The sequence below is a fragment of the Chlorocebus sabaeus genome, chromosome 15 (assembly GCF_047675955.1).
Source record: "Chlorocebus sabaeus isolate Y175 chromosome 15, mChlSab1.0.hap1, whole genome shotgun sequence".
NCBI classification, from domain to species: domain Eukaryota; kingdom Metazoa; phylum Chordata; class Mammalia; order Primates; family Cercopithecidae; genus Chlorocebus; species Chlorocebus sabaeus.
In genome coordinates, this window is record NC_132918.1 from 91,833,828 (window position 1) to 91,861,413 (window position 27,586).

The 27,586-nt window shown below is 46.1% G+C and overlaps 1 protein-coding gene across 4 annotated transcripts; it reads left to right on the forward strand.

The window, feature by feature from the left end:
* The first annotated feature begins 55 nt into the window (after window positions 1–55).
* Window positions 56–27,421, forward strand: DYNLT2B (dynein light chain Tctex-type 2B). 4 transcript variants are annotated; one of them, XM_008009670.3, is made up of 5 exons: window positions 56–311; window positions 1,473–1,606; window positions 12,380–12,449; window positions 22,834–22,897; window positions 26,723–26,874. In XM_008009670.3, the coding sequence occupies exons 1-5, from the start codon at window positions 202–204 to the stop codon at window positions 26,768–26,770; spliced, it is 426 nt and encodes a 141-aa protein (XP_008007861.1). In that variant the 5' UTR covers window positions 56–201; the 3' UTR covers window positions 26,771–26,874. The 4 variants fall into 4 exon arrangements, with proteins under 4 accessions (XP_008007861.1, XP_072879889.1, XP_037859059.2 ...); XM_073023788.1 differs by lacking the exon at window positions 26,723–26,874 and adding an exon at window positions 26,972–27,421 and having other exon boundaries at window positions 84–311; XM_038003131.2 differs by having other exon boundaries at window positions 84–311; window positions 26,728–26,874.
* The last annotated feature ends 165 nt before the right edge of the window (window positions 27,422–27,586 follow it).

A 27,586-nucleotide genomic window follows, 5' to 3' on the forward strand; every position in this document is an offset into this window, starting at 1 on the left:
GGCGGGGCCGGGCTGGCGGCGGGGCGGGGCCGGGCTGGCGGCGGGGCGGGGCCGGGCTGGCGGCGGGGCGGGGCGCTCGCGGGGTTCAGCCAGGCCGGAAGGCGGCCCTGTTGCCCTGGAGACGCTTTCCCAGCTGCCGGCGGCTGCCGCAACCCGCCAGGCCTTCGTCGCGAGCGACGCCCGGACCGAGAAGCCCCGGCCATGGCCACGTCCACCGGGGTGTCCTTCTTGGTGGGCGACGGGGTGCCCGAGGCTGAGAAGAACTCGGAGCCGGAGAACACCTATATTCTGCGGCCTGTTTTCCAGCAGAGGCGGGTAGAGGACGGGCTGTGGCGGGGCGACCTCGAGCGCGCTGGTCTGAGGGGCGGAGCTCGCCTGGGACCTGGGCCACGGAAGGAGCGCGGGGGACGCGCGGGGTCTGCGGGGCGGGGGGCGCGAGGCGGGAGGGCGGCCCCGCTCTGACGTCCGGACGGCCCGACGACCCTCCCGCCGCAGAGCCGCAGGGGACCCCACCCGCGGCCACAGTGTTGGGGCGCCGGGCGCGTCTTAGGGTGGCGCCGCGGGAATGGTTGGCCCTGGGAAACCCAGGATGGCGTCCTGAGTAAGGAGATGGGTGGAATAGAGGCAGGAGGCCATCGCGTGGGATGCCGTGATTCGAGGGTTACCGTGTGCGCACGGGTGCCAGGATGGGCTCCCTCCCGGCGCGGGAGCTGCATGTGAGCAAAGTTCTACCAGGCGGGATCCGGAGGCCCTTAGACCACCGCACCGAGACCTTCCCGTGGTTAAGGCTCACGGGCCAGAGCAGAGGGCACTCAGCTGGGTCTGTAACATCACTCACTTTACACACTCACGCACACAGATTTAAAAACACGTCCCCGTCTCCTCTGTTGTTTGAAACCGGATTGCTGAATCTGATGCTTGGCAAATATGGAAACCAGGAGTTTTGATTATAATGTGATACAAATTTCTCTGTTTATTTTTATTCTCTTGGTAACTCACAGAAAAAGTGATACACATTTCATACAGAAATTTTCCCTTGGGTAGAATGAACACAGAAAAAGATATGCTTAGTTATCTTGGGAAAAGGTTCTGAATACTCAGAATGCCATTCTGCCGTATTTTTTATTTTATTTATTTTATTTTATTTTGTGAAAGTGTGCAGAACAAGATTGACAACAAATATATATTTTGTTTTGAGGGAGAGGGGAGTATGAGAAGCTCATTACTGGATGTATTGAGTTGCCTAATAAACTTCCAGATGGAGCATGAGTTGGAATGTGTTGAAGTTCAGTGTAGGTCCAGGTTGAAGATACACATGTGGCCTATGATTTGTCTTAATTTGTTTATATTTTATAATAAAAAATATCAAAAAGGATTAAGTGGTACTAATGACAGATGGGAGAAGTTGAGGTGTGAAGGTAAGCTGGGGTTTTGGAGTCACCGACTAGATGTCCACAAATTTTTCCATTCAGGTTCAGGCCCTCTGTGGTGAAAGACTGTATCCATGCTGTGCTCAAGGAGGAACTGGCAAATGCAGAATATTCTCCAGAAGAAATGCCTCAGCTCACAAAACATTTATCAGAAAACATTAAAGATAAATTAAAAGGTAATCATGCTGATAACTGGAAATGACTCATTCTCTTCAAAGACTCAGTGCTACCCATTTGCCCCCTTGTCCATCTTTAAACAAAGGACATTGGGGCCAGGTATGGTGGCTCGTGCCTGTAAACCCAACGCTTTAGCATGCCAAGGCAGGAAGATTGCGTGAGTTCTGGAGTTCAACACCAGCCTGGGCAACATGGTGAGACCTCATGTCGTTTGTTTGTTTGTTTTTTTTTTGAGACAGAGTTTCACTCTTGTTGCCCAGGCTAGAGTGTAATGGTGCGTTCTCAGCTCACTGCAACCTCTGCCTCCCGGGTTCAAGCGATTCTCCTGCCTCAGCCTCCCGAGTAGCTGGGATTACAGGCATGTGCCACCACACCTGAGTAATTTTGTATATTTAGGAGAGATGGGGTTTTTCCATGTTGGTCAGGCTGGTCTCGAACTCCCGACCTCAGGTGATCCACCCACCTCGGCCTCCCAAAGTGCTAGGATTACAGACATGAGCCACTACGCCGGGCCGACCTCATGTCTATTAAAAAGCAAAATAAAGGCCGGGCGCGGTGGCTCACACCTGTAATCCCAGCACTTTGGGAGGCTGAGGCGGGTGGATCACGAGGTCAGGAGACCGAGACCATTCTGGGTTAACACGGTGAAACCCCATCTCTACTAAAAGTACAAAAAATAGCTGGGTGTGGTGGTGGGCGCCTGTAGTCCCAGCTACTTGGGAGGCTGAGGCAGGAGAATCACCTGAACGTGGGAGGTGGAGGTTGCAGTGAGCTGAGATCGTGCCACTGCACTCCAGCCTGGGTGACAGAGTGAGACTCTGTCTCAAAAAAAAAAAAAAAAAGCAAAATTAAAAAAATTAAACGTCTCTATTAAAAATAAAAACTTAAATAGAATGTTAGCTGTGGATTCTATCAAATCCAACTTCTTCTTCCGTATCTTGTCTTCTCTAATTATTTGGTGACTTTTACTCATGTAAGTTTTTACAGATGGTGAGAAAGAGTGAAGATGTGGAATAAAACATTACAGGGAACCACTGTCCAAAAAATCTTAGTATTCAGAAAGGCCAGAAAGTACAGGGACGCCTTTCCCCTTATTTCTTGGTTGTTTCTTCCCCCAAGCTGTCAGTTCCTCAGCCTGGCATTTAATACCCGCAGTCCATCTCTCCTCCCTCATCCTTAACTACTTCCCTTCCTCAGCCCTCCACTACCCGAGGTCCATCCCTCCTCCCTCATCCTTAACTACATCCCTTACTCAGCCCTCCACCCTACCAAACTACATCTGTAGAGCATATTTTGTGCTTTTCCTACCCTGTTCTCTTTGTCTCTCTGTTTTGTTTTGTTTTTGAAATAGGGTCTTGCTCTTTTGCCCAGGGTGGAGTGCAGTGGCGTGAACATGGGTCACTGCAGCCTTGACCTCCTGGCTCAAGTGATCCTCCCCTCTCGGCCTCCCAAGTAGCTGGGTCTACAGGCTTGTGCCACCATGCTTAGCTAATTTTTTAAGTTTTAAATTGTTTGTAGAGATGGTGTCTTGCCTGTGCCCTGGCTGATCTTGAGCTCCTGGCCTCAAGTGATTCTCCCACCTTGGCCTCTCAACGTGCTGGGATGACAGGCGTGAGCCACTGCACCTGGTCTCTCTTGTTAATAATGTTATGCCATCTGAAAAGTTCTTTTTTTTTTTTTTTAATCTTTTTGAGACAGAGTCTTACTCTGTTGCCCAGGCTGGAGTGCAGTGGTGTGATCTCAGCTCACTGCAACCTCCTCCTCCTGGGCTCAAGTGATCCTCCTGCCTCAGCCTCCCAAGCAGCTGGAATTTCAAGCATGCACCACCACACGTGGCTAATTTTGTATTTTTAGTAGAGACAAGGTTTCACCATGTTGGCCAGGCTGGTCTTGAACTCCTGACCCTCAAGAGTTCCTCATGCCTTGGCCTCCCAACGTGCTGGGATTACAGGTGTGAGCCACCGTGCCTGTCCTATTTCTATCTGCTCTTCTTAGAAGACACCATTTTTTGAAGGGAAGGAATATCTTCATAAAAGTAATACATGCTCATTGTAATAAACCTAGACAATACAAAAAAGTATCCATAAGGTTTTTTTTTGAGATGGGAGTTTTGCTCTTGTTGCCCGTGATCTCAGCTCAGTGCAAACTCCATCTCCCAGGTTCAGGTGATTCTCCTGACTCAGCATCCCGAGTAGCTGGTATTACAGGCATGTGCCACCACACCCGGCTAATTTTTGTATTTTTAGTAGAGACGGGGTTTCTCCTTGTTGGTCAGGCTGATCTCGAACTCCCGACCTCAGGTGATCCATCCACCTCGGTCTCCCAAAGTGCTGGGATTACAGACATGAGCCACTGCGCCTGGGCCCTTAAAGTTTTAAAATATTAACCAAAGGCAGTTGCTATTTAATATTTGTGTTTACTGTTTTTTCTGAATTTGTTTTAAGTTTTAGAAATTAAAAAATACAGAAAAGTACAAAGAAGAAAATAGCAATCCTGTGTATTTCCATCACCCAGAATTAACTGCTGTTAGTATATTAGCATTTTTGTTTTTAGACTTTTGAATGAAGGTTCATTGTTAAGATTTTTTGTAAAAAATGGTACACATTCATTATACAAAATTTAAACACTAGAAAAATAAAATGAGAAAAATCACCTGAATGCCACCACCAATAAACAATCATTAATATTGGTCGGGCACAGTGGCTCATGCCTATAATTCCAGTACTTTTGGAGGCCGAGGCGGGCAGATCTCTTGAGCCCAGGAGTTCAAGACTGTCCTGGCCAACATGGCAAAATCCTGTCTCTTACAAAAAATACAAAAATTAGCCAGGCTGGTGGTGTGCACCTGTAGTCCCAGCTACTTGGGTGGCTATGGTGTAAGGATCACCTGAGCCCAGGGACAGAGATTGCAGCGAGCCAAGATCATGCCACTGTGCTATAACCTGGGCGACAGAGTGAGACTCTGTCTCAAAAAAAAAAAAAAAAAACTAGGTGAACATTACAACAGACTTCTTTTCTACATTATATATATATATATGGACAAATGACAATGGGATATTGTAGACCTGTTTGCCATAGTCATGTCATATTCATTCTGTAACTGGATCAGTTTTCTCCTGTTTAGTCCCTTGACCATGTCATTTTCATGGTTGAGTTCTTGATTTCTTTTCTTTTTTTGAGACAGAGTCTTTCTCTGTCACTCAGGCTGGAGGGCAGTGTTGTGACTTCAGATCACTGCAGCCTCAGCCTCCCGGGCTCAAGCGATTCTCCTGCCTCAGCCTCTGAAGTAGCTGGGAAGAGTTCTTTATTTCAGCTCTTAGATGATGAGATCTTGTTGTAAGTCATTTTCAGAAAGGACTCAGAAATGCTGTATTCCCTGGGTTCTTTTGTGTTTGAGAGCGCCTGCCTTTTGCCTTTAAAGTAAAATATACTATGGGCCAGGCGCGGTGGCTCATGCTGGTAATCCCGGTGCTTTGGGAGGCGGAGCCGGGCGGATCACCTGAGGTCAGGAGTTTGAGACCAGCCTGGCCAACATGCTGAAACCTTGTCTCTACTAAAAATACAAAAATTAGCCGGGCATGGTAGTGGGCACCTGTAACCCCAGCTCCTTGGGAGACTGAGGCAGGAGAATCACTTGAACGTGGGAGGCAGAGTCTGCAGTGAGCCAAGATAGTGCCACTGTACTCCAGCCTGGGCAACAGAGCAAGACTCCATCCCCCGCCTCCCCCCGCGAAAAGTCGAATATACTTTGGATGAATATATTTTTGAGGTAATAATGTGTTTTCTTGACTCTTGTGCTTCATTGCCCTCTGACCTTCAGTGGTAACTTGTCTGTCAAGAAATCTGAGCCCAGCTTGATGTTCTCTGCCTAAGGAATCCTCACCTTTGGCTGGACGTGGCGGCTCACGCCTGTGTTCCCAGCACTTTGGGAGGCCGAGATGGTTGGGTTACCTGAGGTCGGGAGTTTTAGACCACCCTGAACAATGTGGTGAGACTCCGTCACTACTAAAAATACAAAATTTAGTGGCCAGTCGTGGTGGCTCACACCTGTAATCCTAGCACTTAGGGAGGCCAAGGTGGGCGAATCACTTGAGGTCGTGAGTTCGAGACCAGCCTGACCAACATGGAGAAACCCTGTCTCTTGGCCGGACAGTGGCTCAAGCCTGTAATCCCAGCACTTTGGGAGGCCGAGACGGGCGGATCACGAGGTCAGGAGATCGAGACCATCCTGGCTAACATGGTGAAACCCCGTCTCTACTAAAAAATACAAAAAACTAGCCGGGCGAGGTGGTGGGCGCCTGTAGTCCCAGCTACTCGGGAGGCCGAGGCAGGAGAATGGTGTAAACCCGGGAGGCGGAGCTTGCAGTGAGCTGAGATCCAGCCACTGTGCTCCAGCCTGGGCGACAGAGCAAGACTCTGTCTCAAAAAAAAAAAAAAAAAAGATACAAAATTAGCCGGGCATAGTGGTGCATGCCTGTAATCCCAGGCTGAGACAGGAGAATTGCTTGAACCCAGGAGGCAGAGGTTGCAGTGAGCCGAGATCGCGCCATTGCACTTAAGCCTGGCCAACAAGGGCGAAACTCTGTCTCAAAAAAACAAAACAGAACAAAAATTATCCAGGCGTGCTGGTCTCAAACTCCTGACCTCAGGTGACCCCCCCTGTTTCAGCGTCCCAAAGTGCTGGGATTTCTTGGGAGGCTGAGACAGGAGAATTGCTTGAACCTGGAAAGTGAAGGAGGTTGTAGTGAGCCAGGATCGTTCCACTGCACTCCAGCCTGGGTGACAGAGCGGACCTCTGTCTCAGGAAAGAAAGAAAGAGAGAAAGAGAGAAAGAGAGAAGAGAGAGAGAGAGAGAGAGAGAGAGAGAGAGAGAGAGGAGAGAGAGAGAGAGAAAGAAAAGAAAGAAAGAAAGGAAGGAAGGAAGGAAGGAAGGAAGGAAGGAAGGAAGGAAGGGAGGAAGGGAGGGAGGGAGGGAGGGAGGGAGGGAAGGGAGGGAAGGAAGGGAAAGAAAGGAAAGAAAGGAAAGAAAGGAAGAAAAAGAATCCTCATCTTCACCTTTATGCTCAGTAGCTTTTCTAAAGATTCTGACTTTCTAATGAGTGTTTTATAGCTTTCAATCTGCAGACTTTATTCTTTCTACATCAAGGAAATTTCCTTACATCTCTGAATATGTTTCCTATTCTACTTGTTACTTCCTTGTCTTCAGGACACCAAATATTGTTAAGTTAAGCCATCTTTGCCTTCTATATTTATTAGTTTTTCTTTGCCATAATTTCTTTCTTCTTTCTTTTTTTTCGAGACAGGGTCTCACTGTCCGCCAGGCTGAAACGCAGTGGTGCAGTCTCGGCTCACTGCAGCCTCAAGCAATCCTCCCATCTCCGCCTCCCAAGTAGCTGGGACTACAGGCGCCGCCACCACACCTGGCTAATTTTTGTATTTTTTGTAGAGATAGGGTTTTGCCATATTGCCCAGACTTCTTCCTTTTCTATTGCCATTTACTCATGATTTTCTTAAACCAGTAATTGTTTTCATTTGTGGCTTTTTTCTTGCCATTTGAATTTATTGGTTCTGGAATGATCTTTTCTGGGTATTCTGTTTATTCCCCAGGGCCGTGGTCTTTCTTTTCATCTGTTTATGTTGCTTAATAACCTGATTGAGGCCGGGTGCGGTGCCTCACGCCTGTAATCCCAGCACTTCGGGAGGCCAAGGCGGGCGGATCGCCTGAGCTCAGGAGTTCGAGAACTACCCTGGGCAACGTGGTGTAACTTCGACTCTACTAAAAGACAAAAAATTAGCCAGGTGTGGTGGTGTAGCCCTGTAGTCCCAGCTACTTGGGAGACTGAGGCAGGAGAATTGCTTGAACCCAGAAGGTGGAGGTTGCAGTGAACTGAGATCGCATCACTGCAGTCCAGCCTGGGCGACTTAGGGAGACCCTGTCTCCAAAAAAACAAAAACAAAACAAAACAGGCCAGGTGAGGTGGCTCATACCTGTAATCCCAGCACTTTGGGAGGCCAAGGTGGGTGGGTCACTTGAGGTCAGGAGTTCGAGACCAGCCTGGGCAACATAGTGAAACCCTGTCTCTACTAAAATACAAAATTTAGCTGGGCATGGTGGTGCATGCCTGTAATCCCAGCTACTTGGGAGGCTGAGGCACGAGAATTGCTTGAGTCTGGGAGGTGGAGGTTGCAGTGAGCCGAGATCTCGCCATTGCGCTCCAGCCTGGGCGACAAGAGCAAAACTCTGTCTCCAAAAAAAAAAAAAAAAAATCCATAACCTGATTGAGTTCTTGTTTCACTGAGTTTATAAGCTTACATTGTTCTAGTATTGTGAAGTAAATGTGAGGAATAACTCTTTGTTCGTTGATTTGTATTATTTTCTAGGTTGATTTTTTTTCTTTCTTTTATTTTTTTTTTGATGGAGTTTCAGTCTTGTTTCCCAGGCTGGTGTGCAATGGTGCGATCTTGACTCAATGCAACCTCTGCCTCCCGGGTTCAAGCGATTCTCCTGCCTCAGCCTCCCAAGTAGCTGGGATTACAGACGTGCACCACCATGCCCCGCTAATGTTGTACTTTTAGTAGAGATAGAGTTTCTCCAGGTTGATCACCGTGCCCAGTCAAATTTTTTCTGTTACACAACTCCCTCCCTCCCTTCCTTCCACTTGAAGTTTCTTTCTTTTCTTAAATATTTTTTGAAAAATTATTTTGTGGACCGAGTGCGATGGCTCATGCCTGTAATCCTAGCACTTTGGGAGGCTGAGGCAGATAGATCACCTGAGGTCGGGAGTTTGAGACCAGCGTGACCAACATGGAGAAACCCCATCTCTACTAAAAATACAAAATTAGCCGGTTGTGGTGCTGCACGCCTGTAATCCCAGCTACTCAGGAGGCTGAGGCAGGAGAATTGCTTGAACCCGGGAGGCGGAGTTTGCGGTGAGCTGAGATCGCGCTATTGCACTTCAGCCTGAGTAACAAGAGTGAAACTCCGTCTCAAAAAAAAAAATGTTTTGTGGAGATGGTGGTCTTGTCATGCTGCCTAGGCTGGTCTTGAACTCCTGGCCTCAAGAGATCCTCCTACCTCAGCCTCCAAAAGTGCTGGGATTACAGATGTGAGCCACGGCACCCAGCAGTAGCTTGTTCTTCTTTGTTACTCTTTTGTTTTTGCGACTGCATCTTTGTTTATTGCCATTTGGCTGCATTTCATTTTGTTGTGGCCATACATCATAATTGCTCTGATACGACGTGGGGATTTTTCATTGCTCTGATATGATGGGGGGATTTTTCATTGCTCTGATATGATGGGGGGATTTTTCATTGCTCTGATATGATGGGGGGGATTTTTAATTGCTCTGATATGATGGGGGAATTTTTAATTGCTCTGATATGGGGGGATTTTTAATTGCTCTGATATGATGGGGGGATTTTTCATTGCTCTGATATGATGGGGGGATTTTTCATTGCTCTGATATGATGGGGGGATTTTTAATTGCTCTGATATGATGGGGGGATTTTTCATTGCTCTGATATGATGGGGGGGATTTTTCATTGCTCTGATATGATGGGGGGGATATTTCATTGCTCTGATATGATGGGGGGGATTTTTCATTGCTCTGATATGATGGGGGGGATTTTTCATTGCTCTGATATGATGGGGGGGATTTTTCATTGCTCTGATATGATGGGGGGATTTTTAATTGATATGATGGGATTTTTAATTGCTCTGATATGATGGGGGGATTTTTAATTACTCTGATATGATGGGGGGGATTTTTAATTGCTCTGATATGATGTGAGGGATTTTTAATTGCTCTGATACGATGGGTGGCATTTTTAATTGCTCTGATATGATGGGGGGATTTTTAATTGCTCTGATATGATGGGGGGATTTTTAATTGCTCTGATATGATGGGGGATTTTTAATTACTCTGATATGATGGGGGGGATTTTTAATTGCTCTGATATGATGTGAGGGATTTTTAATTGCTCTGATATGATGGGGGGGATTTTTCATTGCTCTGATATGATGGGGGGGATTTTTCATTGCTCTGGTATGATGGGGGGATTTTTCATTGCTCTGATATGATGGGGGGGATTTTTCATTGCTCTGATATGATGGGGGGATTTTTCATTGCTCTGATATAATGGGGGGATTTTTAATTGCTCTGATATGATGGGGGGATTTTTAATTGCTCTGATATGATGTGAGGGATTTTTAATTGCTCTGATACGATGGGGGGGATTTTTAATTGCTCTGATACGATGGGGGGCATTTTTAATTGCTCTGATATGATGGGGGGATTTTTAATTGCTCTGATATGATGGGGGGATTTTTAATTGCTCTGATATGATGGGGGGATTTTTAATTACTCTGATATGATGGGGGGGATTTTTAATTGCTCTGATATGATGGGGGGGATTTTTCATTGCTCTGATATGATGGGGGGGATTTTTCATTGCTCTGGTATGATGGGGGGGATTTTTCATTGCTCTGATATGATGGGGGGGATTTTTCATTGCTCTGATATGATGGGGGGATTTTTCATTGCTCTGATATGATGGGGGGATTTTTAATTGCTCTGATATGATGGGGGGATTTTTAATTGCTCTGATATGATGTGAGGGATTTTTAATTGCTCTGATATGATGGGGGGGATTTTTAATTGCTCTGATATGATGGGGGGCATTTTTAATTGCTCTGATATGATGGGGGGGATTTTTCATTGCTCTGATATGGGGGGATTTTTAATTGCTCTGATATGATGGGGGGATTTTTAATTCCTCTGATATGATGGGGGGATTTTTAATTCCTCTGATATGATGGGGGGATTTTTAATTGCGCTTATATGATGTGGGTTTTTTTTAAGTTCCCCTCCCCACCATATCTGAGACTCAGATTTTCCCCTCAGAACTGTGATTTAAGGGTTGGGTATTTATTATTCTAGACACATTTCTGTAGGATTCGGAATTGGTGAGAGAAAGGAGGAAGCTCCGCTGAGGTGTGCGCAGTGTTTTTTAAAAACTACTTGGACTCTGTCTTTTAGGATTTTGTTAAACACTCTGAATTAGGCTCATGCCCCACATGGGAGATCGCTGTAGTCTTCAGATGGTCCAGTTTACAATGGAATCTTGGAACCTGTACGTTCATCAGAGAGAGCTGGCTCTGTTTCAGCTTCGCTTATTTCACTTTTTTTTTTTTTGTTTAAAAAAATTTTCCACTATTCCTTGGTCAAAAAAGTAGAAAGATTTAAAAATGCCCATTCCGTTTTTTTCTCTTCAGAGTTGCTGTTAGTGATAATTTTCAGGATTTTGCTGCTTTAGAATGTAGTTTCTGGGGTAAACAGCTAAATGTGCTGGATCACCTCATTTTGCTCTGGAATCTTCATTTTTTTCTTGTCTGTCTGACCGAACAGCTTACAGTTTTCTGGAGATGCCATGCCTTCCTGCTGTGCACGTGGCCCTCTGTCTCAGGCGTGCGGAGAGATGGGGCTGACCTGGTCCCCTCTCACTCAGCCCTCAAGGCTCAGCTTATTGGCCGGCCACATCCTCCAAGAAGTCTTCTCCAGTGATTTCTTGCCACTGCCCAGACAGAGGAACTGCCCGCACTGGCTCTGTGTTCCTGGTGTACATCGCACATGCCACTCCTTGAATTATAAGCATATTGCATTCTCAATTTATTTTTCTATTTCCTTTTCTTTTTCTTTCTTTTTTTTTGGAGGTGGAGTTTTGCCCTTGTCGCCCTGACTGGAGTACAATGGTGCGATCTTGGCTCACTGCAACCTCTGCCTCCCAGGTTCAAGAAATTCTCCTGCCTCAGCCTCCCGAGTAGCCGGGATTACAGGCACCTGCCACCATGCCTGGCTAATGTTTATATTTTTTAATAGAGACAGGGTTTAACCACGTTGGCCAGGCTGGTCTCAAACTCCTGGCCTCAGGTGATCCACCGGCCTCGGCCTCCGAGAGTGCTGAGATTACAGGTGTGAGCCACCATGCTGGGCCTATTTTTCTATTGTCCTTTGAGTTCTTTACTACTGTGAGTTCTTTAAGGCAAGAAAAACGTCGTCTTTATTTCTCTGTCTTGAAGGTTCAGCTCAGTAGCTGACTTATAGTAGGGGAAAAAGGAAGGAAGTAAGGTTTATTGAGGGACTAGGATTTAACAGCACTGTTTAGATGCTTTAGATTACTATATCTGGTCAGGTGCAGTGGCTCATGCCTGTAATTCCAGCACTTTGGGAGGCCAAGGTGAGTGGATCACCTGAGGTCAGGAGTTCGAGACCAGCCTGGGCAACATGGTGAAACGCCTTTTCTACTAAAAGTACAAAAATTAGCCGGGAGTGGTGGTGCATACCTGTAGTCCCAGCTACTGAGGAGGCTGAGGTAGGAGAATCACTTGAACCCGGGAGACAGAGGTTGTGGTGAGCCAAGATCTTGCCACTGCACTCTAGCCTGGGCAACAGAGCGAGAATCCATCTCAAAAAAAAAAATACAAAGATACTACTATATCTTATCTAACCTTGTAACAGCCCTGGGAGGTAGGTACTGATATTCCTGTTTAATGAGGGGGACTTAAACTGGAGAGTTAAATCACTTTCTAAGGTTATACACCTGGTGAGTTACAGTTAGGGTCTGTCTTCATGTCTTCCTGACTCCCAGGCTTACCATCATATTCATTAAGTACTTGTGGATTGAATGTTTTTGTCCATTTCTAGGCAAAGTTGTCCTCAATAAGTAATTTTACTACATATTTGCTTATAAACAAGCTTATTTTTTCTTTCTAGAAATGGGATTTGACCGATACAAAATGGTGGTGCAAGTAGTGATTGGAGAACAAAGAGGTGAAGGAGTATTGTAAGTAGCTGGATTTTTCCTTCTTGTTTTATTCATCTATATTACGAGGTATCTGTCCTTTTGACAATTCAGTAAGAGTGTCTTTACAAGAGTGAGGGGGGCCTTGGCCTCCTAAAGTGGTGGAATTACAGGTTTGACCCAACATGCCAGACCTATTATTTTCTTTTTTTTTTTTTTTTTTGAGACGGAGTCTCACTTTGTGGCCCAGGCTGGAGTGCAGTGGCCAGATCTCAGCTCACTGCAAGCTCCGCCTCCTGGGTTTACGCCATTCTCCTGCCTCAGCCTCCCGAGTAGCTGGGACTACAGGCGCCCGCCACCTCGCCTGGCTAGTTTTTTGTATTTTTTAGTAGAGACGGGGTTTCACCGTGTTAGCCAGGATGGTCTCGATCTCCTGACCTCGTGATCCGCCCGTCTCGGCCTCCCAAAGTGCTGGGATTACAGGCTTGAGCCACCGCGCCCGGCCTATTATTTTCTTTTTTACAATTTTTTCAAATTAAGATTCAAATAAGGTCTACACATTGCATTTGGTTAATATGTAAATTAGGATTTTTTTTTTAAGACATAGGATCTTGCTGTATTGCCCAGGCTGGAGTGCAGTGGCTATTCACAGACGTGATCATAACACACTACAGACTAGAACTCCTTGGCTCAAGTGGTCCTCCCACCTCAGCCTGCCAGGTAGCTGGGACTATAGGTGCACACCACGGCATCTGGCTTTAAATTTACTTTAATCTGTCATTTTTGCTGCCTCATTTCTCTCTTTCCTCTTTTAATCCTGCCATTGAATTTTATTTTTATGACGGAGTCTTGCTTCCTCACCCAGGCTGGAGTGCAGTGGCATGATCTCGGCTCACTGCAACCTCTACCTGCCAGGTTCAAGTGATTCTCCTGCCTCAGCCTCCCGAGTAGCTGGGATTACAGGTGCTCACCACCACGCCCAGGTAATTTTTGTATTTTTAGTAGAGATGGGGTTTCACCATATTGACCAGGTTGGTCTAGAACCCCTGACCTCAGGTGATCCACCCACCTTGGCCTCCCAAAGTGCTGGGATTACAGGTGTGAGCCACCATGCCCAGTCATTTATTTATTTATTTATTTATTTATTTATTTATTTATTTTCCTGCCATTTATTTGTTGAAGAAATTGGTTTGTCCTGTAGAGTTTCCTATATTCTGGCATTTGCTGATTTATATACCTGTGGTATTGTTTAGTATGTCTTCTATTTCCTGTACTTCTTGAAAATAAGTAGTTAGGTCTAGTCTTAATTAGCCATAGGTTTGAGGTTGGGGAAAGACTGTTTTCTGTACATCTTATTGCATCTTCTCAGGAGGTACAAAACAGCTGGTCATCTCTTTTTACCTGATTAAGGTTGATCGTGGAGTTCAGATACTGTCGATGGATCCATCTGTTATAAAGTCCCCCATCAGGGCCGGGCATGGTGGCTCACACCTGTCATCCCAGCACTTTGGGAAGCTGAGACAGGAGGATCACTTGAGCCCAGGAGTTCCAGACCAGCCTGGGCAACACAGCAAAACCCTGTCTCTACAAAAAAATACAAAAATTAGCCGGGCATGGTGGCACACGCCTGTGGTCCCAGCTACTTGCGAGGCTGAGGTGGGAGGACGGCTTGAGGTCCTCAACCCAGGAGGGTTGAGACTGCAGTGAGCCGTGATTGTGCCACTGCACTCCAGCCTGGGTGACAGAGTGAGACCCTGCCTCAGACAGGTAGGTAGGTAGGTAGATAAGTGTTTACATTGTCTTCTAGTTTCCATTGTTTCTGTTCATAAGTCAGCTGTAAGTTTTATTATTCAATTGAAGATGATGTGTTCTCTCTAGCCACTATTACTTTATATTTATTCTGCTTGGAGCTCTCAGAGTGTCTTGAATCTATGGGTTGATTTTGTTTTGTTTTTGAGATGGAGTTTTGCTCTTGTCGCCCAGACTGGAGTGCAGTGGTGCGATCTTGGCTCACTGCACGCTCTGCCTTCCGGGTTCAAGAGATTCTCCTTCCTCAGCCTCCCAAGTAGCTGGGATTATAGGTGCCCAGTACCACGCTTGGCCTTCCAAAGTCCTGGGATTACAGGTGTGAGCCACTACACCCAACCAGGTTGATTTTTTTTATCAGTTTGGGAAAATTCTTAGCCATTGCCTTTGTTTAAAATAGTTTTTAGGCCGGGCATGGTGGCTCACTCCTGTAATCCTGGCACTTTGAGAGGCCGAGGCGGGCGGATCACGAGGTCAGGAGGTCGAGACCATCCAGGCTAACAGAGTGAAACCCCATCTGTACTAAAAATACAAAAAATTAGCCGGGCGTGTTGGTGGGTGCCTGTAGTCCCAGCTACTCGGGAGGCTGAGGCAGGAGAATGGCGTGAACCCGGGAGGCGGAGCTTGCAGTGAGCGGAGATGGCGCCACCACACTCCAGCCTGGGCGACAGAGCGAGACTCTGTCTCAAAAAAAAAAAAAAAAAAAAAATTGTTTTTGGCCATGTGCGGTGGCTCACACCGGTAATCCCAGCACTTTGGGAGACCGAGGTGGGTGGATCACTTGAGGTCAGGAGTTCGAGACCAGCCTGGCCAACCCCATGGCGAAACCCCATCTCTACTAAAATTACAAAAAATTAGCCGGGCGTGGTGGTGAGCACCTGTAACCCCAGCCACTTGGGAGGCTGAGGCAGGAGAATTGCTTGAACCTGGGAGGTGGAGGTTGCAGTGAGCTGAGATCATGTCACTGCACTCCAGCCTGGGGAACAGAGTGAGACTCTGTCTCAAAATAAAAAAATAAAAAATAAAAAAATCAAGTTTTTATTTTAAAATAGTTTTAGATTTATAGAAAAGTTGCAGAGTTTGCATGTACTCCACACCCAGTTTCCCCTATTAGTATAAGAATATAGTAATAGAATATAGAATATATTCTATATATACAGAATATAGTATTGAGACAGTTCTTGCTCTGTCACCCACGCTGGAGTGCAGTGGTGTCATCATGGCTCACTGCAGCTTTGACCTCTTGGGCTTAACCAGTCCTCCTGCCTCGGCTTCCCAAAACACTGGGGTTACAGGCATGGTCTGCCGCACCTGGACTTCCTATTGTTACCATCTCCATCGAATGGAGCATTTGTTAAAATGAATGAACCAAGAGCAGTCCCTGTTGTTACCATCTACATAGTGTGGAACATTTGTGAAAATCAGTGAACCAATGTTGATACAGTGTTATCAAATAAAACTTTGTTCTGATTTATTTAGTTTTTTCCTAAAGTCCTTTTTCTGCTTTAGGATTCTTTCTAGGATGCAGCATTAAATGTCTCTTTAGGCTCTTCTTGGCTGTAACAGTTTCTCAGACTTTCTTGCTTGGCATCACCTTGACATTTTTGAGGAGCACTGGTTAGGTATTTTGTAGAATGTTCCTCCATTGGGAGTTTTCTGCTAATGATTAGTCTGGGGTTACAGGTTTCTGGAAGGAAGATCACAGAGGTCAAATGCCATTCTCGTCATATCATATCAATGGTACATACTGTCAACACGACATATCACTATTCATGTGAACTTTGACTACCTGCCTGAGGTAGTGCTTTTCAGGTTTCATCACTGTAAAGTTACTCTTTCTATAACTGCGCAGTGGGTTCACCTTGCCCTCTGCCTAGACAGAGCGGATTCAGAGGAATCGCAATGGAGAAAGAGTAATTCACGCATCAGCCTCCCCAGCGTTTGAGGAGCAGAGTTTTTAAAGACAGCTCGGTGGGTTGGGGGAGCCAGTGAGCCGGGAGTGCTGACTGGTCCAGCTGTGGCCCCTGAGAGCTTTCAGTGGATTCCTGTGTCCCACTGACTCTACTCTTGTGGGTTTCTTTGAGCACTTCCTTACTTTCTAGCACTATAAGAAGCTGCATTGTGTTTATTCCCTGCCCCAGCCCTAGAATTCAGCTGTTTCTCCAAGGAGCCCCTGTTCATTGTGTTGGAGAATGGCATTAGAAATGAAGCTCAGGGCCCTAGAGGTGCCTGTTCTCTTTTAAAACACTGCTGCTGCTCCATCCGCTCTGCTCGCTTTTTAGGACTTAGGTTACATGTGCGTTTGGTCTTTTCTCTGTATTCCGTATGTCTCTTATGCTTTTTTCTGATTTTTCTTTTTCCTGTCTGTGCTTCAGTTTATATATTTTTCTTTTTTGAGACGGAGTCTCGCTCTGTCGCCCAGGCTGGAGTGCAGTGGCGCGGCCTCGGCTCATTGCAAGCTCTGCCTCCCGGGTTTAAGCGATTCTCGTGCTTTAGCCTCCCAAGTAGCTGAGACTATGGGCATGCGACACCACGCCCAGCTAAATTTTGTATTTTTAGTAGAGATGGGGTTTCACCATGTTAGCCAGGCTGGGCTTCTCAAAGTGCTGCGATTACAGGCATGAGCCACTGCGCCCAGCCAATTCGTATATTTTTCTATTGCTCCCCACTCTTTCTACATTTTAGTCATACTAGTTATTTTATTTTATTTTATTCTATTTTTGAGACAGTCTCAGTCTGTCGCCCAGGCTGGAGTGCAGTGGTGCCATCTCGGCTCACTGCAGCCTCCACCTTCTGGGTTCAGGCAAGTCTCTTGCCTCAGCCTCCTGAGTAATTGGGATTACTGGTGCCCACCACCACACCCGGCTAATTTTTGTATTTTTAGTAGTGACAGGATTTCACCATGTTGACCAGGCTCATCTGGAACTCCTGATCTCAAGTGATCCGCACCCCTCAGCCTCCCAGAGTGTTGGTATTACAGGCGCACCACGGCGCCCGGCCACAATAGTGATTTGAAGGTTGTTTTATGCTTACTCTGGTATCTGAGTCATGTGTGAGTTTGTTTCCATTGTGTTTTTCTTGATAATCACGTATATGGCTTTGTCTCTTGGCATGCCTAGTTTGAATCCTAGACATCGTTTAAAAGAACCGTAGACCTCCAGATGATATTATTTTCTTCCAGAAAGGATTTAACTCTTCTGCTGTGTGGGAAGAGTATTGGCTGCTTACCTTCAGGTACTGAGCTGAATTGAGGTTGGGTTATAGTTTGATCTTTTTTAAAAATTTTATTTTCTTGTGCCAGCTCATCTGAGAGTTGCAGTTTTAAAAAGGCCCTATCTTAAATTCATCATTTTTTTTGTTTTTTTTCTTTCTTGATACAGAGTCTCAACTCTGTTGCTCAGGCTGGAGTGCAGTAGTGCGATCTCAGCTCACTGCAACCTCCGGCTCCTGGGCTGAAGTGATCCTCCTGCTTCAGCCTCCCGAGTAGCTAGGACCGTAGGCATGAGCCACCATGCCCAACTAATTTTTGTATGTTTTTGTAGAGATGGGGTTTCACCATGTTGCCCAGGCTGGTCTTGAAGTCCTTGGCTCAAGTGATTCTCCTGCCTCGGCCTCACCCTTGTTTCTTTCTTTCTTTTTTTTTTTTTTGGAGAAAGAGTTTTGTTCTTGTTGCTCAGGCTGGAGTGCAATGGCACAATCTTGGTTCACTGCAACCTCAGCCTCCCGGGATCAAGTGATTCTCCTGCCTCAGCTTTCCGAGTAGCTGGGATTATAGTCGCCCACCACCAAGCCAGGCTAATTTCTGTATTTTCAGTAGAGATGGGGTTTCACCATGTTGGCCAGGCTGGTCTCGAACTCCTGACCTCAGGTGGTCCACCCGCTTCGGCCTCCCAAACTGCTGGGATTACAGGCATGAGCTACTGTGCCCGGCCCCCTTGTTTCTTAATTGTAGCCCTCCAAGTGTTTCAACCAAGAACCTCGAGTGCTCATTAGGCCTCTACAGGCCTCTACCTCCAACAGGTACTGACTTTCAGATCTTGTCTCCTCAGCATAAAACTTTGCTCTTCATGTCATAGGCTTTTTCCTTAGCGTACTAGTTTCCTGTTGCTGCTGTAACAAATTATCACAAACCCAGTGCTTAAAATGGCACAAATATATTATTTTACAGTTCTGGAGGTCAGAAATCCAAAATGGGTTTCATTGAACTGAAATGAAGATGTCAGCAGGGCTGCATTCCTTCTGGAGGCTCTAATAGAGAATCCATTTCCTTGTCTGTTCCAGTTAGAGGCCCCTGAACTCCTTATAGCCCGACCCACAAGCCGTTCCCTTGTCTGTTCCAGTTAGAGGCCCCTGAACTCCTTATAGCCCATAAGCCGTTCCCTTGTCTGTTCCAGTTAGAGGCCCCTGAATTCCTTTATAGCCCATAAGCTGTTGCCTTGTCTGTTCCAGTTAGAGGCCCCTGAACTCCTTAGCCCACAAACCGTTTCCTCCGATTTCAAAGCCAACAGCATCTTCAACTCTCTGACTCTGACTTTTGTAAGGACCCTTGTGATTTAACTGGACCCACCTGAATAATCCAGGATAACCCCGTTTCAAGACCTTAATTTAATCAAACATCTGCAAAGCCCTTTTTGCCATGTAACATAACATAGTCACAGGTTATGGGGGTTGGGACATAGACATACCTGGAGGACCATTATATTGGTCAGGACACTTAGCTTTTTAGGTTCCTACTTACAGTTTCCTGAGTCTTGCACTGTTGCCCAGACTGGAGTGCAGTGGTTCGATCTCCGCTCACTGCAGGCTCTGCCTCCCGGGTTCACGCCATTCTCCTGCCTCAGCCTCCTGAGTAGCTGGGACTACAGGCGCCGCCACCACGCCCGGCTAATTTTTTGTAGTTTTAGTAGAGACGGGATTTCACCATGTTAGCCAGGATAGTCTCGATCTCCTGACCTCGTGATCTGCCCGCCTCGGCCTCCCAAAATGTTGGGATTACAGGCGTCAGCCACCGCGCCCGGCCTGAATTCAGCATATCTTGAAAAGAAAACCTACCATGTGATAGGCTTAGTTCTACTTTTTCCTTTTTTATGGGATCTTCTTCCCTCCAGACTCTCATTTTACCTCCTTAGCTTTGTTAAGACTGCCGACTCGGCTGGGCACAGCGACTCACTCCTGTAATCCTACCACTTTCGGAAGGCCAAGGCGGGCAGATTGCCTGAGCTCAGGAGTTGGAAACCAGCCTGGGCAATATGGTGAAACCCTATCTTTACCAAAAATACAAAAAATTAGGGCAAAGCGGCCGGGCGCGGTGGCTCAAGCCTGTAATCCCAGCACTTTGGGAGGCCGAGACGGGCGGATCACGAGGTCAGGAGATCGAGACCATCCTGGCTAACACGGTGAAACCCCGTCTCTACTAAAAAATACAAAAAAAAAAACTAGCCGGGCGCGGTGGCGGGCGCCTGTAGTCCCAGCTACTCGGGAGGCTGAGGCAGGAGAATGGCGTGAACCCGGGAGGCGGAGCTTGCAGTGAGCTGAGATCCGGCCACTGCACTCCAGCCTGGGCACAGAGCAAGACTCCGTCTCAAAAAAAAAAAAAAAAAAAAAAAATTAGGGCAAAGCACGGTGGCTCATGCATGTAATCCCAGCACTTTGGGAGGCCGAGGTGGGTGGATCACTGGAGGTCAAGAGTTTGAGACCAGCCTGCCCAACATGGTGAAACCCCATCTCTACTAAAAATACAAAAATTAGCTGGGCGTGGTGGCGGGCTGCTGTAATCCCAGCTACTTGGGCCTGGGGTAGGAGAATCACTTCAACCCGGGAGGTGATAGTTGCCATGAGCCAAGATTGCACTACTGTACTCCAGCCTGGGTGACAGAGCGAAACTCCATCTCAAAAAAAAAAAAAGCCAGGCATGGTGCTGCATGCCTGTAATCCCAGCTATTTGGGAGGCTGAGACATGAGAATTGCTTGAATCAGGGAGGCAGAGGTTGCAGTGAGCCGAGATCGTGCTGCTGCACTCCAGCCTGGGCCACAGAGCAAGACTCTGCCTTAAAGTAAAATTAATAAATAAAAAATTTAAAAAAGTAAAGACTGCCAACTCTCCTACTAGTTTAATTTTCCCTCAGTAATTGGTTCTCTGCCTGGGCAAGGCCCAGATTCTCAGCCCTGTGCCCTGAATTGGCAAATCCCCCAGGAAAAAAGTCTGCTGCAGAATATCAGCTTACCTCCTACAGTTCACCTCTTTCTGGAATTTTGGCTGCTCTAGGCCTGTTTGCTTTGGCAGCTCTCTGATTCATTTCATCCAGCTTTTCTTACTGTTCTTGGTGGGAGCATTGCCTGCTACAACCTGTACCATTATGCCTCTTCCAAGTCACACCTGTAATCCCAGCACTTTGGGAGGCTGAGGGGGCCAATTGCTTGAGCTCAGGAGTTTGAGACCAGCCTGGCCAACATGGTGAAACCCTGTCTCTACAAAAAATACAAAAATTAGCCAGGCATATGTGTAGTGCACGTGTGTAATCCCAGCTACTTGGAAGGCTGAGGCAGGAGAATCACTTGAACCTGGGAGGTGAAGGTTGTGATGAGCCGAGATTGTGCCATTGCACTCCAGCCTGGGTGACAGAGTGGGACTCCCTCTCAAAAAATTAAAATAGAAATAGAAGTAAATAAAAGAATTGGGGTCTCACTATTTTGTATTTTTGTCTCACAAACAAAACAAAACAACAACTCTCGTGTTGTGTGCTTGATTCTGCTTCTTGTCATGTCTTCTTACAAGTCTTAAAATTAAGTGATTCCTGGCCAAGAAACAAAAGCCAAATCGTGCCATTCTCCAGTGGATCTGGACGAAAACTGGTAATAAAATGAGGCACAACTGGAAAGGAGACGTTGCCGAAAAGCCAAGCTGCGTCTGTAAGGAGCTGCACATGAGCTGGCTGGCACACGTATGCACGCTGTGTCAGGGTCACGGCCGTCTTACCATAGCAAGCTGAAAATGTCACCACCGTCTGGACAGTTGGACGTGTTTTATTGGGAATATATTTTTTCTCTTTGTTTATATGCCCTGCGATAGTAGGCTGGGTTCGGTAATGAATATGTGAGACCTTTTGTTTCAGGAAAAGAAAGAACCGATATAATATAAGGTATATATATATCTTTCTCTGTAGGTATGGGTTGTGGACTGCCTGGGTTCAAAGCCAAGCTTTGTCACCTAGTTGTATGACCTTGTGCACTTAATTTCTCTAATCCTCAGTTTTCACATTCACTAAATGGGTATAATTATAGTACCTCATAGGATTCAGTGAGTTAATACATGTAAAACACTTAAGACTAGTGAATGGCACAAAGTGAGTGCTCAATAAGTGTTTGCATGATAAATCATACACGTAGTTTAATAGAAATGTAAAACATTTGTAATTATTTTTTTCACTTAACATTATTATTATTTATTATTATTTTTTGAGACAGAGTCTCTGTCGCCAAGGCTGGAGTGCAGTGGCACGATCTCAGCTCACTGCAACGTCCACCTCCTGGGTTCAAGCGATTCTCCTGCCGCAGCCTCCCGAGTAGCTGGGATTACAGGCGTGTGCCACGACGCCCAGCCAATTTTTGTATTTTTAGTAGAGATGGGATTTCATCATGTGGCAGGCTGGTCTCAAACTCCCAGCCTCAGGTGATCCACCCACCTCAGCCTCCCAAACTGCTGGGATTACAGGTGTGAGCCACTGCGCCCAGCCTATTTTTTTCACTCAACATTATATTGTGAATAGCTTTTCATGTTCTTGGAATTTGTTTTTTTGAGAGCCAGGGTCCTGCTGTGTCTCCCAGGCTGGAGTGCAGTGGCTGTTCACAGGTGTGATCATCACGTACTACAGCCCTGGGCTCCAATGATACTCCCTGCTTCAGCCTTCTGAGTAGCTGGGACTACAGGGACACATCACTGTGTCTTGCAAAACTTTTCTTTAAGGTCTACATAGAATTTCGTTGCCAGAAAACATCATTATTTCTTCTTTTATCTTCTCTTTTCTCTCGGATCCTGAGAAATACCATAATTTCATTTACCAATCCAGTCCTACTGGGCTTTTAAGTTGTTTCGATTTTTAATTGGCTTTTATTTTGACTAATATTTTTTTCTTATCCAAGAATTACAGAGAGGAGAATATCCAGTTTCGAGGGAGTTTAGCATTCTGTAGAGATATTTCTGGAGTTATAATTGGTTAGAAGACTGAATTCTAGTTCAGAGTTTGCTCCTTTTTCTGGGACTCTATAAAATGATCAGGTTGGACTAAATCTGTTGGGCTCTTTGTGTGCCTTCCTTGTCCTGTTATTGTGCAGGAGCTGAGCTCATTAAAAGTCACACACAAATCTCGAGTATTGATCCTTATAACCATTAGGCAGGGCCTGAGGCTGTCAGAGTCGCAAGCAGCTTCATCTGACTCTAGTTTCTCTAGCTGACCCAGTATACTCTCCGGTACAAGTACAGTATCCTGTGGGTACCAACCTGTGAAAGGTTTGGAAGTACAGATCTGAGAATGGACTAAGGAACACTTTTGCTCATGGCAGATATGTGTTGTTTAGGTCCTTGTTGGATTGTTGATAATTCTTCATTCTTGGATTTTTTTAGCATGGCTTCTCGCTGTTTCTGGGATGCTGACACTGACAACTATACTCATGATGTTTTCATGAATGTAAGTGTATTTGGAAACCTCTTTTCCCTTTCTAAGGACGTGGGCACTGCAAATCAAACTCCTCACTATTGATTAGGATGGAAAGACGCTGCAGTCTTAGTCATTCATCTTTGACTTCTGGATGAAATGATTTGACTGTTAGTTTTTGTGTTACTAAAGCCGAAACCTAGCGTGCTGCTTATAGGCAAGGAAACTTGCATGTTTACGTATGACATAATTTTTCATGGTTTGAATTTGTGAATAGCATATTGTTTAGTTAGCATATTATTTAAAATTATTTTTAGCCACTTCCTCCATAAATCACTGTGTTCTAAAACTCAATCCTGATAATCCTTATTAAAGTAATAATTTATAACTAAAACTTTAAAATCACTTATTTGTTCATTCAAACAAATCACGCTTTGCTAAGTTGCAAACAAATTTGGATGGCAGGGATTCCATAAGCAAAGGTGATTTTTCTTTTAGTAACAAAATTTATTACTTATCTTAAAGCCATTTATTAAAATTAAGCAAAAATAAAGAGAAATCTTTAAAAGGAGGTTTCAGGCCGGGTGCAGTGGCTCACGTCTATAATCCCAGCACTTTGGGAGGCCAAGGAGGTCAGGAGTTCGAGACCAGCTTGGCCAACATGGTGAAAGCCTGTCTCTACTAAAAATATAAAAATTTGCCGAGCATGGTCGTGGGCGCCTGTAATCCCAGCTACTCAGGAGACTGAGGCAGGAGAATCGCTTGAACCCCGGAGGCGGAGGTTGCAGTGAGCCGAGATTGTGCCACTGTACTCCAGCCTGGAGACAGAGCGGGACTCCATCTCAAAAAAAAAAGAAAGAGTTTTTTTTTTTTTTCTTTGCTTCTCGGAGTTAAAACTGCATCTTTTTTGTTTGTTTCTTTGTTTTGATACAGAGTCTTGCTCTGTCACCCAGGCTGGAGAGTGGTGGCACCATCACGGCTCACTGCAACCTCTGCCTCCCAGGTTCAAGCAATTCTCCTGCCTCAGCCTCCCGAGTACCTGGGACTACCGGTGCATGCCACCATGCTTGGCTAATTTTTGTATTTTTTAGTAGAGACAAGGTTTCACTATTTGGTCAGGCTGGTCTCCAACTCCTGACCTCAGGTGATCTGCCTGCTTTGGCCTCCCAAAGTGCTGGGATTACAGGCATGAGCCACCGGGCCCGGCCAAAAAATGCATCTTTAGATGATACAATTCATTCATTCAACAAATAGTTCTGAGCTCCTATTTTGTGTCAGCTTCTGCACTGCAGGGGCTAGGGATAATGATGAATAAGGCAGGCACGATTTCTGCCTATTAACATCCAGTGGGGGCCACTTAATATTCAAATGAACAATATGTAATAAAAAACTTTAGGCCGGATATGGTGGCTCACATCTGTAATCCCATCACTCTGGGAGGCTGAGGCAGGCGGATCACCTGAGGTCAGGAGTTCAAGACCAGACCAGCCAACATGGTGAAACCCCATCTCTACTAAAAATATAAAAACTAGCTGGGCGTGGTGGCGGGCACCTGTAGTCCCAGCTACTTGGGAGGCTGAGGCAGGAGAATTGCTTGAACTCACAGGGTGGTGGTTGCAGTGAGCCAGGATCATACCACTGCACTCCAGCCTGGGCAACAGAGCAGGACTCTGTCTCAAAAAAAAAAAACAAAACACTTTTTTTGGGAGATTCCAGGAAACATTAGTAGAGACAGAGGAAATGCGAGAGGAGGGCAAATCATGTGCCATTGAGCAGAAAACTGCTGTGGATAACAGGGCTCAGTCCTGTTGGAGAACTCTGGGTGGTGCTGTAGGACAGGGCCACTCACGGGGGGTGCACAAACCAGCACCACCAGGGCCACTCACAGAGGGGTGCACAAACCAGCACCACCAGGGCCACTCACAGGGGGGTGCACAAACCAGCACCACCAGGGCCACTCACAGAGGGGTGCACAAACCAGCACCACCAGGGCCACTCACAGAGGGGTGCACAAACCAGCACCACCAGGGCCACTCACAGAGGGGTGCACAAACCAGCACCACCAGGGCCACTCACGGGGGTGCACAAACCAGCACCACCAGGGCCACTCACGGGGGTGCACAAACCAGCACCACCAGGGCCACTCACAGGGGGGTGCACAAACCAGCACCACCAGGGCCACTCACGGGGGTGCACAAACCAGCACCACCAGGGCCACTCACGGGGGTGCACAAACCAGCACCACCAGGGCCACTCACGGGGGTGCACAAACCAGCACCACCAGGGCCACTCACGGGGGTGCACAAACCAGCACCACCAGGGCCACTCACAGGGGGGTGCACAAACCAGCACCACCAGGGCCACTCACGGGGGTGCACAAACCAGCACCACCAGGGCCACTCACGGGGGTGCACAAACCAGCACCACCAGGGCCACTCACAGGGGGGTGCACAAACCAGCACCACCAGGGCCACTCACAGGGGGGTGCACAAACCAGCACCACCAGGGCCACTCACGGGGGTGCACAAACCAGCACCACCCTGTGACCTGTTTGTTACAGGTCCATGATGAGGTAAGCACATACATTGAGTATAAGGGTTGGTGTAGAAAATCTTACAGCAATTTGATGAAGTAATCTTTTGTGCAGTGAATCTAAGAAAAAAAATTGGGGCTGTATTTTGTATGTTCTTTTTTTCCATTTCATGTTCTGAGTTATCTATTTTTACTGCATTTTACAAAAGCATCCTTCCATGAGGGACTGGAAGTTAAAAACAAAGCAGGTCCTTTATCACAGCACTGTTGTAGAACACAGTTCAGAGTTATCCACCCAAGGAGCCAGGGAGCTGGGCTAAACCAAAGAATTTTGCTTTTGGTTAATCATCAGGTAGTTGAGTTGGAATTGTTTTAATCCCATCATTACCAGGCTGGAGGTGAGGTTAGTGGTTCAGGAATTGCTGAGGCAGGTGGAAATCTTGTAAGAAGTGCCTAAAAAGTGTTTTAAGCAGTTTGGGCTCTGGAAAGCATTTTGTGATTCTGAACTAAAAGATGGACGAATAAATTTTATCAATTAAGAACAAACACCCAGAGACTATTTCTCTTATCCAGAATTTATGACAAGGTCCTGTTGTTCTTATTATCAGTGGTACTTATAACATGGTTTCTTGGGATGAGTAATTTTACTCATCAGTTTACTCCAAGAAACTCAAAGCATTTCATACATTATGTCTGCGATAAATCAGGAAATATGTGAATAATTATTTTATGAATATGTATTACTTAAAGTTCATTAGTTCACATTTTATTTCTACATTCAGAAAATCTAATTCTTTACCCATCCTAACCCTTTAGCAAGCAATTTTGTAGTTACTCTCAGGCAAGCAATAGTGTAGCTGTACTCTGGAAACCCTTCACTTCTTGAAGAAGGAAAAAGTCTTCCTGATTGAAAATTGGTGGCTGGGCGAGGTGGTTCATGCCTGTGGTTCCAGCACTTTGGGAGACCAACGTTGGGTGGGTTGCTTGATCCCAGGAGTTCAAAACCAGCCTGGGCAACATAGCGAGACCTCATCTTTACAAAAACTACACAAAATTAGCCCGATGTGGTGGCATGCCCCCGTGGTCCTAGCTACTCTGAAGGCTGAGTTAGGATTGCTTGAGCCCAGGAGGCCAAGGCTGCAGTGAGCCAAGATCACACCACTGCACTGCAGCCAGGGTGACAGAGTGACACCCTGTCTCAAAAAAGAAAAAAAAAATTGGAAAGATCTGAGATGGTGTTAGTTTCGATTGCCTGTGCTGCTCTCATTCCCTCTTCAGTACTAACATTCTGGATGTGTGTGTGTGTGTGTTGTATTTGTTTTTTAGGACAGTTTGTTCTGCGTTGTAGCAGCATTTGGCTGTTTCTACTACTGAATGAATCTTTGAAAAGCTGGGAAGAGACATGACCATGAAGAAATCTGAACTTTTTAATATTGTTAAATATCTTGACAAAATAAAGATGTAGTTTGACAACTGAATGTGTTGTGTTTTAGGCCTTATATTTTTAATGTTTTGATTTTGTTATCCTATGTCTTTCCCTTTACCTTTCCTTTTCTTTTTATTTTCTTTTCACAGTCTCGCTCTGTCGCCCAGGCTGGAGTGCGGTGGCACGATCTTGGCCCACTGCAACCTCCACCTCTTGCGTTCAAGCGATTCTTCTGCCCCAGCCTCCCAAGTAGCTAGGACTACAGGCAAGTGCCACCACGCTCAGCTAATTTTTGTATTTTTACTAGAGACGGTGTTTCACTATATTGGCCAGGCTGGTCTCAAACTCCTGGCCTCATGATCCATCCGCTTCAGCTTCCCAAAGTGCTGGGATTACAGGCGTGAGCCACTGCACCTGGCCCTACTGTGTTCTTGTTAAACACTTGGAACACAGAGAAAAAAGTAGAGGAAAATCCACTTCAATTGTTCAAACATAACCAATGGTAAAAAGTGTGGTATATTTTCTACCAATGTTTTTTATTTCCAAGGTTTTAAAAAAACATACAATTTTGTAACCTCATTTTTCATTTCTCATGATGTTATGAACAGTTTTTTGTTGTTGTTTTTTTTTTTTTTTTTTTTTTTTTTGAGACGGAGTCTCGCTCTGTTGCCCAGGCTGGAGTGCAGTGGCACAATCTCGGCTCACTGCAAGCTCCGCCTCCCGGGTTCTCGCCATTCTCCTGCCTCAGCCTCCCGAGCAGCTGG